The sequence below is a fragment of the Panicum virgatum genome, chromosome 3N (genome assembly GCF_016808335.1).
Source record: "Panicum virgatum strain AP13 chromosome 3N, P.virgatum_v5, whole genome shotgun sequence".
Classification (NCBI taxonomy): Eukaryota; Viridiplantae; Streptophyta; class Magnoliopsida; order Poales; family Poaceae; genus Panicum; species Panicum virgatum.
In genome coordinates, this window is record NC_053147.1 from 35370499 (window position 1) to 35385067 (window position 14569).

Sequence of the window (14569 nt, forward strand, 5' to 3'; positions counted from 1 at the left end):
AACAGTCTCCGTCAAATACTGGTATATTAATGAGGGAATGAGAGCATTTCTAGTGTGGCTTGAAATTCTTGGTGGGAATTGTTAGAATTATAGGCTTGGCCCATTTATTTTCATCAATTGTAATTAAAAGAATTCAAAGCCCACTATTAAATGCTAGGGAATCAGTTGCTTAATTCCGTATCAGGATTTGAGGAGGATCTCAACCGACTTAAAGGGTGAACCCTTTGTATACCACTTGTGAAGCCGGTAAGAGGAGGTTGGTGAACCACACGCGCACGCGCGCTCGCTCGCCTCGCCGCGCTGGGCTGAGGCCGTGGGCGTGGCGAGGCGCGACCGGACGGTTGGGCGGGCGGGCGGTGCGCGTGCGACGTGATGAGAATGTTTTGCTGTTGATTTGCTGTTGAATGCTGAGACAATAAAACGTTGACAGTTAAAACAGTTACAGTTACAAGTGAATGATGACACAAAATTAACGTTGACAATTACAGGTGAATGATGACACAGAATTAACCTTGGTTGTTAATGGAGATTCATGTGATTCATTGCACCAGTAACTGCCACTCGTCAAAGCCCATTAGAGCGTCCAGGTTTGTTGAATCTGAGCCACCTCCACAACTATATAAGCCAGCTCCTCCTCCTCACATTCTCTCACACTCAAGCACTTGCTTCAGGTACTCCTGCTTAGGAGACATCTTCCTTCTCCCTCTGCTGCTTTCTGCAATCCCTATCGCTAGCGCTGAGATCCTGCTCGGGATAGCGGGGCAATAAGGTTTGTGGGTAGCGTCTTTACGCGACTGCTCGCTCCCTGATCGACTACTTTGTCTACTTCCCGGTGGTCGAATAAATATCTACGTCCTCGGCTTTCTGGTGGCCGAACGACTACGTCCTCTATTTCCTGGTGGTCGTACCTGTGTTCCCCAAGTGAACATCAAGATCGTCTCGACTACTTTCCGACGGCCGTCTACACTGCATCGACTTAGTTCGTCTACATCGAATAGCTCTAACCGACACAATGTCCAGTCATAGGAACGGTGCACCCGGTGCCTACGGCACTGGTCCCGCCTTGGGGTATATTCTAAACCTATTCTGGTTTATTAATTTGTTCATGTTTATTAGTGAGAATAACATGAACACAAGTACATATTTTGTTCACACAATATTACTCGTTTATGCCATGAAATTGATAATAATATTTGGAATTAAAATATACCAAAAATTGTCTAGTTTTCTAACATGAAATAGACAAATATTTAGTACTAGAAAAATCTAAATATATTTCACATATACGTTTACCTAAATTCTCTTTTTTAATGGAGGAATCCCAAGGTGGAATTTGTGATGTAACGAATGCTGTTAACAAATATTCTAGAATTTGCAATTTAGCAAATAAAATGTTATAAATTGGAGCGTAAATCGACCTCCGGCTAAAATGAAGACACGTAGGAGGACGATAAAAAGGAGACATTGATTTCATAGAAGAATAAAATATACAAGAATGCATCTCAAGATACAGAAACCATTCATAGGCTGCGTTTAGTTCCTAAAAAAGTTTGCGCAGTATCCGTCACATCGAATATTCGGACACATGCATGAAGCATTAAATGCAGTTGAAAAAATAACTAATTATATAATCTAACTGATTCCTACGAGATGAATCTAATAATGCTAATTAATCTATAATTGAATACTAATTGTCAAATAACAACAAAATGTATTATAGTAGTCAAACTCAAACTTTTTCACCAACTAAACACACCCATAGTGACTTCTTTTTTCCTTTGGCCTGAGGAATTTCTTTTGATGGCTTCCACGTTCCATCACCCTATCTTCCCCTGTATCTTTATTGCAACCTCGGCCACTCACAGTAGTACTGTCGCTTTGTTGGTCGTGTCAGACTTGCAATACACAAAGGCTGTGTTTAGTTCTCATGAAAAAAAAACACTGTAGTGCTGAAAAATGCACCATAGCATACTGTATTATTTTTCATTTATTTGTGGTAAATATTGTTCTACCATGACCTAACTAGCCTCAAAAGATTCGTCTCGCAACGTACATCAAAACTATGTAATTAGTTTTTTTATTTACCTACATTTAGTATTCCATGCATGAGTCATTTGCTATATTTAATATTTCGATGTGATGGAAAATTTGAAGATGTTTGAGGATCTAAACACACTCAGAAACCATTTGCAAAAAAACGGCTCCCCCCACAAATAAAAAAAGAAAGTGCTCGCCGCCATCTTTCCTTCGCTTTCAGCCAGATGTGCATGCACGCAGCGTCGACGGGCGGCGAGCCTCGCGTGGACCGAAAGGGCAGAATCTGTGCGGTTGCGTCCCCTAATAATGGCCGCCCGTTTTTGTTGTTTACCGCGCGCCACCCAGACGTCTGCCACTGATCCGTCTCCATTCTCCACTCCCACCACCACCACCGCCCCCTTTCCGCGCCTCCTCCTCCTCCTCCTCCCTTCTCCCCCGTTGTTGCCGTGGGGATCCGATTTCTCCACCTGCAGGCGGTGGCGCTCGATCGGCAGAGCGGAGATGGCGGCGGTGAGGGTGGACAAGGCCACCAACGAGCTGCTGCTGGGCCCCGACTGGACCCTCAACATCGACATCTGCGACGCCGTCAACTCCGATCACGGGTACGTCGTCTTTTCTCCCTCCATCAGCTTTACTATTTGTTCGTCTTTCGGGGAGAACCTGGGAGGCTCTGTTTTGAATTCTTTGTTCCCGTGGCACCGCAATAATGGCGAACGGTTCGTGTTCTTGGCACCCTACGAACCGAAGGGAAAAGTGGGCTCCTTTGATTGTTGATAGGAGGATTATTTTTGTTCTGCTGTGTCGTTCTATCCTACCTTGGGATGATCAAGCTGCGGGGCTGCGATGGATGTCAACAATCGATTATTCCCCCCCACAACATGTCACCTTTTTTACTTTCCCCTAGTCTCCTTCTCATCAGCATCACAGAAAGTAACGACACAGCTTACCATTTTTTCTCTGGAATCACCGTTGCACTCGCAGGATATAATATAACGCGGCACCTTTTCCTTGTGGAAAAATTATCCAATTGCGTCCACGATGGTTTCCAATTCCCAGTCGTTTCTTCACGTCGCCAGAAATTTAGTGATGTGCTCTCATGATTGTTGTGCTCTGCTTGGGAAGACAATTTTCGTGATGATACCAGGCCTTTCCCGTGCCGACAAAATGTCCAATCAAGCACGGAACGTTGCTTTTTTTTGCGGTGTTCATCATGTCATCAGGAATTTCCTCCCATGATTAGTTTGTTCTGTGTGCACTCACTCATATATTACGGGGGCAGGCCCAAAATTTGGAAGAGGGTATTCGAAATTTCAAGTAGTGTACAAAACTTTTTTAATAGCTCAAAGTATATACTAGTACATAATTGAGTACCGATAACACAAATTGTTCATAATTTGAAAATTTGGACTGTGAGGGAGAGGGAAAGGCCGGCTGGGCCGATTTTGGATCTGTTCGGCCCATCTCGAAAAAGAGGTGGGCTGGATGTTATTTCCTCTTTTTTTTTGAATACACATGTATGTATATGATTATATATACTTGATTTTCTTGTAAGAATAATTGGTATTCAATGAATACCCTTGAATACCAAGTGGGCACGCCTCTGAATATATAGAGTATACCCGTTTAGTATTTCGAGCTGGTTTGGTGTGGCTCCAGCCAGCTCTGGCTCCCGCTCTGTAGTAGCCTAGCAGGTAGGAGCCGGAGCTGGAGTCACAATTTGCAGCTAGTAGGAAAAGTACCTGCCATAGATAAGGGCCGAGTAGGGCAACCTAAGAGAATCTTGTTCAAAGGTTAGAGGAGTCACCTCAACAGGATATAGTATCACGCATTGATGCCTGATGGGGATGCAATAGATTTTGTTGTACTACAATCAAAATACATTTAAAGATGGAATTGAGCCATATATCATTTGAAAATAAATAAGGAATGGATCAAATGAGAAGTGTACATTATCAGAACATGTTCTCCCAAGAGCACTCTTTCAAGTACTTTCTGAAAATAATTATGGGATATTCATTTTAAATCATCACAGCATCCAGGAAAGAACTTCAAGCAATCTATTGTTTTGTGGAAATCCACATTAGCTACATGTTCTGAGTGGCCATAATCTCATTTTAGTAGTTACTGGACTTCTTGGTTATCCGCTTCCTGCAAAACTCCTTGCGGGATCTTAATTTTTCATAAAAGAAAATGGGAAGGGATCATAAGTTTTTTTAATATATATATATATATATATATATATATATATTCTTAGTTAAGGCCCAAAACTTTTTTTTCTCGAATATGTAGGAGAGCTGTGTATCTTTGTATTAAGAAGAAGAGGTGATCCAAATACGATAACCCACACCCCACTTTGGATCAAAGTGAGGAGTGGGAGGTTTATCATGCTAGAACTGTTACAAATAAACTGGAAAGTAGGACCTGACCAGGGACAATTCTACCACTAACAAGACTATGACACTCTCCCTAGGCCCAGGGCAGCAAAGCCCTTAGCTCCCCCAACTATCCAGGAATGAGATTCATCTTTGAAACTTGGACACTTGGTTCTAATCCGTTGAACACGCAGGAGTTCCTATGCTTCCAGAGGATCCAGGCTCCAAGTATGACCAGAGAATTAATTAAAACCCTTTCTATGCAGCCTCGGCACTTCCTCCAAGACTTCTTCCACCACTCAGCAATGGAGATGGTATGTCGAGTGGGCGCCAAAGTGGACAGATTCAAGGGTTGCAAGATGCTGAACCAGAATTGCCAGGCGAATACACAAGAAGTGAGGATGTGTTGGGATGTCTCATCCTCTTGATCGCGGAGAGGACAGTGTGCTGGGTGCAGTAGTCCCATATTTTGGAGGCGATCAGCTGTCCAACAGCGGTTACGAATAGCATGCCACATGAAGATCTTGAATTTGTTAGGAGACCAAGCTCTAGTGTATAATCCTTATCGGAGACATTTTTTTTATTAAATCCTCTTTGTTTCAGCTAGGATATTCAATTAGATATGGCAAGATAGTGCATCAGGAAATTGCTAGGAGGAAGTGGTAACTTTTTATTTAGATGAAATGGGCACCTATATTCAAGAGGAATGGGACTGAAATCTGGGTTGTGGGGGTGTACATCCATACCTCCGACCACTTCTCTCTTTTTTAAAATAATATTTCCATTGGAATGTTAGGATTTGTAAAGGTCATTGGGCATGCTACTTTTCATATTATACAAGAAAATGGCTGTGCTAATAATATTGTATTGATTCAGGCAAGCAAAAGAAGTGATTAAAGCTTTGAAAAAACGTCTTCAGCACAAGAATGCGAATGTTCAATTTCTTGCTTTGACGGTATGCTTCTCCGCTTGATGTACTAAGCAGTCCTATTGTGTTCACCCTTATGAATGCTCTGAAATTGCTTTTCAGCTTTTAGAGACTCTAATAAAGAACTGTGGGGATCACGTGCATGTTCAAGTCATAGAGCGCAATATACTGGAGGAAATGATGAAAATTGTGAAGAAAAAGGTCAGTTCTTTGTGTTGCTTTATGACGTTTTTGGGCTTTAAGCTACATACCCCTCTTGTTTGTGTTAGAGAAAAACACAACCTACAGCATTTTAGTTTTTATTTTTAAAAATTAAACCATTGTACTTAGTAAGTGTCAGAAATGTAATTCTGAATTATGGCACTGTATGTGTCGCACCGCTGAAAAATATTATTTGCTTCAGTAACTAAATGTATGCATGGTATATATGATCTAGTTAGCTTAAGAGCTAAACAAATTTGCAAATGCAATGCTATAAACATAAAATTTGGTGTCCTGAAAGATGCATATCTTATTTCTTCAAATTTAGAGGACTATTACAAGCAATGTACATTTGGATGCAACACTTAGAGTGAATTTTTGGTATTTCTATCACTGAAATAAACCATTTTTTCTATTTGAAATGATGTATATTTCTGAAATTCCAGTTTTTCTAAAAATAATATTTTGCACTTAATAGTAAAGTCTTATTTATTTTTTCTTCCCCTTTTGGCTGTCATCTATTTATCCGATCTTTGATCAAAGACATAACTTGCTAAATGCTAGATTCATGAGTTTATGCTATCCATTTTTCAATAGCCACATGTACCGTAAATATGAGATCATATTTATTTATTCATTTATTTTTGTCATTCTGATTAAGTTTGTTGACTGCTGTCCCAGGCAGATATGCAAGTGAGGGACAAAATTCTAACACTCCTGGATTCTTGGCAAGAAGCATTTGGGGGGCCTGGTGGAAAGCACCCTCATTATTACTGGGCATATGCTGAATTGAAGGTGTAGTTAAGATCTTTTGCATGATCAGATAGTTAAATTACACGTGAAACACATTTACTTTTAGCCTCATTAGAGTTTCTTTCTTATCCTGTGCTAACTGTAACCTTTGAGTGCATAAAAGGATCAACATGTAGATAGAACTATCACTAAGATAATGGAAATTAACTCTACTTTCTTCACCTTTCTGTCTTGTATTCTAGTCAAAATTGTTCAAGAACCACATTTTCTGAAGAATTGTCAAGAACCATATTGTAAAATAATTCCATGTGTCATTTAGGAGAAATTTTAAACTACATGAGTTTACATTGGAAGCACTTTATGACTTCATGAAAAAAATTCAAAGTATATTTTTATACACATGTATAAAGTGTTCCTTTAAGAAAGTCTTACTTCAGCTTGGGAGTTTATTTTGCATGAGCCAATGAATCTTTCTACTTGCAGCGATCTGGTGTGGAATTTCCTAACCGCTCACCTGATGCTGCACCAATATTTACTCCTCCAGTCACACGTCCAGCATCTTTACCATCATACCTTCAAGCAGGGTATGGAATGCCATTCGATTCTTCGTCAAGGCTTGATGTGGCAATGTCATCTAATGCAGCTTCTCTGAGGTAATCTTACTTTGGAGAAAAAAGAAGATATTTTGGGTGGTAGTATTCTTTTGTCTTCTGTGCTACATGACATGCTTTTATCTGATTAGCATGCTAGACTTGGAACGTATGCTGGGAGCTGTGGAGCTATTAAGTGAGATGCTGAGAGCTGTGGATCCGAATGATCAGGATGTAAGCATATGCCTTGGATTTTTATTGCCTTTGACATTGTTTTCCATTAATAGGTTTCATATTGTTAAATAATAAAATGTAATGATTGTAAATTCCATTACTGCTGTATCCTTGAGTGCACGACTCTGCATTTTGCATGTAAGATACATATTGTTTTAATATTTAGGTATTGAAGAGACTAGTAATTTTGTTGGTACCTATTGTATGGTTCTTGTTAAGTATTTGTGCAACACCTGTATAAACAATCATCTGGCCCATCTCTCTTATATATTTATGGACCCTATTATGAAATAAATGTGCATGTGTAAAGTAGCATTGACATACTTTTTAATGCTTAGGCTGTCAACGACGAAATTATCGCGGAACTTGTGAACCAATGTAGGTTGGACCAAAAAAAGATATTGAGCTTGGTAAGTTCACTAAGGTATGTGACTGCATCACTCTTTTGGTTTTCATCTGTGATCCGTTTCTTGAGTAGACGTTCTACCAGTGGTAATACCATCAGTTTTAGCCAATACACTGTTGTTCTGAAACAGGATTGTTTGATTTGCATCTGAATGTTACAGTTGCAAGTATTAGAGATATGTATAGTTGACTTGCCTTGTACTCTAAGTCTTGTAGACTCTTACTTGTACATCAATCCGTCTCGGCTATATATATGAAAGGTCACCCCCCCCCCAATCAGGGTGTGTGGTGTTTCCCCAATTTCTATCTCTCTACATGGTATCAAGAGTTCGGGCCTAGTTTCCTGGTCTCACCCCTTCCGCAACCCTAACTCCCGTGCACCGCCGCCCGGCCCGCACGTCCAACACCCACCAGGCCGCGCTAGTCCCCTGCTTGCGCCGCCGCCGCGCTGGTCCCTGACCTAGCGCCATGTCGGCGTCCTCCACCACGTCGGCCACCAGCCCTAGCACCGGCCAGGGCACCCTCCCCGCCGCGCACGACTCCGTCGTTCCAGTCTTCGTCAATCCGTATGCCTCCGTCAACGTCAAGACCCACGTCCCCATCGAGCTCAACCTCCGACTGCCCAACTACAACAAGTGGAACGCCTTCTTCACCGCCATGTGCGGCAAGTTGGGCCTTCTAGGTCACATCGACGGCACCATCGCGACCCATTTGGCTGATCCCACCTGGAATCAGCCTGACGCTTGTGTGCGCAGCTGGATGTACGGCTCCATCTCCGATGGCGTCCTTGACCTTGCCATGGCGCCGGATCAGACCGCCCGGGACCTCTACACGGTCATTCGTGATCTGTTCCAGGCGAACTAGGAGCCGCGCGCTGTCATCCTGAACCAGGAGCTCGCTTCCTCGACTCAGGGTGATCTCCCCATCGAAGCCTACGCAGCACAGCTGAAGCAGAACGCCGACGCTCTTCGCGACGTCGGCCACCCCGTGCTGGACCGTCAGTTGGTGCTCACCCTGCTGAACGGCCTCAACCCGCGCCTCTCCAACACTGCCGATTTCATCACCAACACGAGGCCGCTGCCGTCCTTCACCTCGGTGGTGAACATGCTTCGTCTCAAGGAACTCCGCCTCGCCAACGACAACAAGGTCGCCTCAAACTCCGCCCTTGCCGCTTCAACTACGGCTGCATGTACCTCGCCTTCCTGCCGCTCCACGCCCTCGTCCTCGCAGCCTCGTGGTGGTGGCAAGGGCAAGGACAAGGGCAAGGGCGGCAAGGGTGGCGGCAACAGCGGCGGCAACAGCGGTGGCGGTGGTGGTCGCGGCGGCAGCCGCAACCAACAGCAGCACGGCGGCCAGGGTTCCCAGAGTGGAACGCAACCTGGTGCCCCGCCCAACAGCCCATGGGTTTGCTTCAACCTATGGGCCTGGGGCCCACAGCAGCAGTGGCGTCCTCCCATAGCGCTGCTCCCTCAGGCACACACTGCCTTCGCAGGTGTCGCCTCCTGCGCCGGCGCCCGCCGGCTACCCTGCACCAGGTGGCTGGGACCAGGCGGGTCTCATTGCCACCCTGAACCAGATGGCACTTCAGGGCGCCAATCCATGGGTGCTCGACACCGGAGCGACATTGCACATGTCCTCCAATGACGGTATCCTTTTCTCCCGCCTTCCCCATTTGCCGTCTTTCATTACGGTCGGCAATGGCTCTTCTATCCCAATTTGTAGTCGTGGCACTTCTACCTTGTCTCTAGCTGATCACACCTTTAAACTCAATAATGTTCTTGTTGCTCCTCAACTTGTACGCAACTTACTATCTGTTCGACAGTTTACTCGCGACAATAACTGTTCTATTGAGTTTGACGCCCTTGGCTTTTCTGTGAAGGACCCGAAGACCAGGACCGTGATTCTTCGCTGCAATAGCGATGGGGATCTTTACACCATCCCCTCCACCCCGCCCCCAGCTTCCTGTCATCTCGCCGATGCCTCCGCCTTGCTGTGGCATTCACGTCTTGATCATCTTGTGCCTGCCGCCATAGCTTCACTTAATAAGTTATCAGCTATTTCATGTAAACATACCATACGTGGTCTCTGTCATGCTTGCCAGCTTGGCAAACACTTTCGGTTGCCATTTACTAGTTCATCATCTAGCACTTCAGCTCCCTTTGAACTCGTTCATTGTGATGTTTGGACATCATCAGTGCTCAGTATTTCTGGTTTTAAATATTATCTTGTGATAGTCGATGATTTCAGTCACTATTGTTGGACGTTTCCTCTTAGGCAGAAATCAGAGGTTCATAATCATATTGTCAATTTTGTTGCTTACGCTCACACTCAATTCAGCTTGCCTACTCGCTGCTTTCAGGCAGATAACGGCACCGAGTTCGTCAACAACGCCACTGCTACGTTCCACGCTGCACGTGGCATTCTTCTTCGCACCTAGTGCCCTTACACCTCCACTCAGAATGGCAAGGCTGAACGGATGCTGCGCACCTTGAACAATAACATCCGCACCCTACTGATCCATGCCTCCATGCCTCCCACCTATTGGGCGGAAGCTTTGGCCACCGCTGTAGTTTTGCTCAACCGGCGCCCCTCCACGTCCATCAACAATGACATTCCCTATCATCGGCTATATCACAAGATGCCAGATTACTCCATACATTGGGTCTTTGGCTGTCTATGCTATCCTAACCTTAGTGCCACGACATCTCACAAATTGGCTCCTCGCTCATCAGCCTGCGTCTTCATCGGTTATCCTTCCTCCCAGAAGGGCTATCGCTGCCTGGATCTCTCCACTCGTAGAGTGATCATATCTCGACACGTTGTGTTTGATGAAGCTAACTTTCCGTTCGCGGTTACCAAGCCGCCACCAGAATCACTTGACTTCCTTGTGCAGGGTCGTCCTCCAGCGCCAGCTCCGTCCTCGGACATTGAGCGAACGCGGTCCTCCATCGATCAGTCGGACCTGGCCGACCTGGACCTTGCCATTATTTGGCATGGCCCCGTCCGCCATGCCCCATTGGCACCCGCCGGCCCTTCACCGGCACCTGCAGAGCCTGCGTAGGCCTCTGCCCCGGCCAACTCTCCAGCCGACCACCAGCCGGCCGCTGCGGCTGTACAGCAGCCGCCTGCCGGTGCTCACCGGCCTCTCCGCGTCTACATCCGGCAACTACGACCTCCGGAGCACGTCCAGGGCCATGTGCGGCCGACTCCTTCAGCACAGGGCGGCGCCGGCTCCTTCTCCAATACCTCGCGCCCAGCCCTCCCTTGGGCCGATGCGGGTCTCCGTGCCGCGTGCGCCGACATCGTCCCATCCGGTGACTCGGGCTTAGACGGGCTCCCTTCCACCGCCACCGGACCGCCTCCCGCTCTCCGTGACTCATGCCTCACCACTCCCGGCCAACTATCGCAGCGCCCTCGCCGACCCCAATTGGCGTGCTGCGATGGTTGACGAGTACAGGGCGCTCATCGACAACGGCACCTGGCGGCTTGACCCTCACCCGCCTCGTGCCAATGTCGTCTCCGGCAAGTGGATCTTCAAGCACAAGTACCACTCCGACGACTCCCTCGCTCGCCATAAGGACTGGTGGGTCGTCCGCGGGTTCTCACAGCAGCATGGACTCGACTACGACGAGGCTTTCAGTCCGGTTGTCAAACCGGCCACGATTCGGGTCATCCTCAGCCTCGCCGTATCTTGCTCTTGGCCGATCCATCAGCTCGACGTGAAGAATGCCTTCTTTCATGGTCATTTGGAGGAGACAGTCTACTGCTAGCAGCCGCCTGGATTTGTTGATCTGACTGCCCAGATCACGTCTGTCTCCTGCAAAAGTCCTTATACGGACTCAAGCAGGCTCCTCGGGCTTGGTACCAGCGCTTCGCCAGTTACATCAGCACCCTGGGTTTCGCTACTTCGGTCTCGGACACCTCTCTCTTTGTTTACAAAGAGGGCGGTCATATTGCTTACTTGCTGCTCTACGTCGATGACATCGTCCTCACAGCTTCCTCGACTGCCCTACTTCACCGCATCACTGAGCGTCTACACTCGGAATTCACCATGACAGATTTGGGAGATCTTCATCACTTCCTCGGGATCTCTGTCACCCGTTCTACTGATGGTCTCTTTTTGTCTCAGCGACAATATGCGGTGGATCTTCTTCAGCGTGCTGGCATGGCCGAGTGTCACTCTACAGCCACACCCGTTGACACTCGAGCCAAGCTGTCTGCAACAGATGGTGATCCTGTTGAGGATGCCTCGCAGTACCGGAGTCTCGCCGGTGCACTTCAGTACCTCACGCTGACTCGACCCGACATCGCCTACGCTGTTCAGCAGGTGTGTCTCTTCATGCATGATCCCGGCGAGCCTCATCTTGTGCTGCTCAAGCGGATCTTGCGCTATGTGAAGGGCACACTGTCTACTGGTCTTCACATTGGCACTGGACCAGTGGATCGCCTCACAGCCTACTCTGATGCGGATTGGGCCGGCTGTCCTGATTCCCGACAGTTTACTTCCGGCTACTGTGTCTTCCTCGGCGACAATCTTGTGTCTTGGTCTTCCAAACGCTAAACCACAGTCTCCCGCTCGAGTGCAGAGGCTGAGTATCGAGCAGTCGCACATGCTGTGGCTGAGTCTTGCTGGCTTCGTCAGCTTCTTCAGGAGCTTCATATGCCCTTGTCTTCGGCGACTCTGGTCTACTGTGACAACGTCAGTGCTGTATATATGACGGCTAACCCTATTCATCATCATCGCACGAAGCATATAGAGATTGACATCCACTTTGTCCGCGACAAGGTGTCTTTGGGACAGGTTCGAGTGCTTCATGTTCCATCCTCTCATTAGTTCGCGGATATCATGACCAAAGGCTTACCTGTACAGTTATTTACTGATTTTCGGTCCAGTTTTTGCGTTTGGGATCCTCCCGCTTCGACTACGGGAGGGTATTAGAGATATGTATAGTTGACTTGTCTTGTACTCTAAGTCTTGTAAACTCTTACTTATACATAAAGCCGTCTCGGCTATATATATGAAAGGTCACCCCCCTAATCAGGGTGTGTGGTGTTTCCCCAATTTCTCTCTCTCTACAGCAAGCTACTGAGAATATTCAATAAATCTAGGAGGCTAGGGACAAAGATTATCACCATCAATTAGTTACATCTTGCTAAGTGAGCACGTCGTTTGAAAGCATGGGTCCAGATAACACTAATGACTGTTCATTGTAGTCTTGTAGCCTTTGAGTTCTGAATATGATAAATATAAATTGTCACGCATTAGTTCTAGTTTATGGCATCCTTCTAACTGCTAGTTTCTATGGAGATTGTTCACTAGAAATTAAGGCACATTGGTCACGGTGCATTAATACTTCCTTGTATGAACTCTGAACTGAAGCCATCCAATCGAGTCTTTTTGTTGAATAATATAAGCTTGTGATCTGAAAGCTCTTCTCATAGCACACCAATATTGACTTCTAGCAAGCACTCATTAGGCAGGGATGACTTTCAGGATGGCAGATGTAAATATGTTATTATGGTATCTACTGTCAATATATTCTGTCAAACTAATTGCCTGAAGCTCTTCTGTAATACAGGGATGAGGAACTCTTGGGCCAAGCTCTTGATTTAAATGATAAATTACAAATTCTGCTTGAGAAACATGATGCAATGGTATCAGGATCTCCCGTACCAGCCGAGGTAGCAGATGTGGTGAGTGAATTGCCAGCAGGAACCAGTCCAAACCTAGGTGAAAAAGTTGCTCCTACAACTGCAGTTGTCTCAATTAATGTTTTGGATGATGGGGAAGAAGATGAGGACGACGAGTTCTCTCAGCTAGCTCGCAGGTCACACTATTGTCACCATGTCAACCTTCGCGTTTTTGCAGTTAACCTCTTTTCCTTGCATCATCTAGAGCTGACAGTTTCTTTTCGTCAGGAACTCAAGATTCAGATCCACAAGCAGCAACAGCGCCTCTTCTAGCTTAGGCACATCTTCGTCAACGATCCATGAGGCAATACCAGGATCAGCAGTTTCTGTTCCCTCTACAACTTCTGCATCAGTTCCGAGCAATGCATTGTCTCTGCCTGATCCACCAACCCCCGTGAGGACTTCTCCAGAAGACCAGGTTATGAGTGACCTTCTTGCACTCACCGTATCCTCAAACTCATCACCACCTTATACCCCAGTAACACCTGAACCAGCCTCGAATCAAGGTGGCTCAACAGCTAGTGACCATCCACAGCCTTATCATGTAAACCAAGGGCAAGCTTCTGCACATTATGTCGCTCCATGGGCGCAGCCTCAGCCTCAAACCGCAAGCATTCAGCAACAGACACCATCCTCGTCATCTTTGCCCTACAACTCACTGGCTTACCCACCGCCACCATGGGCCTCCCATGACAGCATCGAGTCCAACCCTTTTTTGGTAGCATCATCTCAGCATCAGTCGAGTTCCAACTCGCCTATTAGCGTGACACCAAACTTGAGGCCCCTGCAGCAATCAAATTCTTTTGCAGTGCCACTTCGAACTGCAAGTTTAGACTCACCAATAAATCGGAACCTGAAGCAACCTCTTTCTGCTGGGGCTCGCAGGCCATCTTATGTTTCATCCAACAAGTTCTTCGATGACTTGTTTGAGAGAAATTCAGATGGTAGCCTGAAAGTAGGCAGTGGCACGTCCAGTCCATACAAGGCATAGTGATGGCTATGGAAATTGTTTATCATGCTAGATTGTTTGCTTATCTTAGCTTTTACTGTTAGCATCCTGCCTGTAAGATTGGGGGTGTTTCCCCAATTCATCTTAGAATTATTTGGTCGATGCTTCTAGCTGCGAACTTGCTAACCTGTTAATAAATAATTTACGCCAAACAAAAGCTATATGAAAGCATCAGCCTATTTGTTGGCCAAACATTTTGAATGGCAGAAGGTGATTGTTCTAAATTTGTGTGATGAAACTTAGAAAAACTGGAAGGAAGGTGTATGTTGATAAAGTGGAAGCGTGTGAAGTAGATTCCCACATTTCGCCATTCCACTTAAGCAAAGAGCAGAGCAAACATTTGTTACTC

General features: G+C 46.0%; 1 protein-coding gene across 4 annotated transcripts; it reads left to right on the plus strand.

Annotated features, from left to right (window-relative positions):
* The first annotated feature begins 2356 nt into the window (after window positions 1-2356).
* On the plus strand, window positions 2357-14444 carry LOC120665832 (TOM1-like protein 6). Of its 4 annotated transcripts, XM_039945514.1 has the most exons (10): window positions 2361-2639; window positions 4676-4962; window positions 5286-5364; window positions 5440-5538; window positions 6220-6333; window positions 6775-6944; window positions 7034-7115; window positions 7454-7539; window positions 13100-13348; window positions 13440-14444. In XM_039945514.1, exons 2-10 carry the CDS (start codon window positions 4925-4927, stop codon window positions 14200-14202), a joined length of 1680 nt encoding a protein of 559 aa, XP_039801448.1. In that variant the 5' UTR covers window positions 2361-2639; window positions 4676-4924; the 3' UTR covers window positions 14203-14444. The 4 variants fall into 4 exon arrangements, with proteins under 4 accessions (XP_039801450.1, XP_039801448.1, XP_039801447.1 ...); XM_039945513.1 differs by lacking the exon at window positions 4676-4962; XM_039945515.1 differs by lacking the exon at window positions 4676-4962 and having other exon boundaries at window positions 2373-2639; window positions 6224-6333.
* The last annotated feature ends 125 nt before the right edge of the window (window positions 14445-14569 follow it).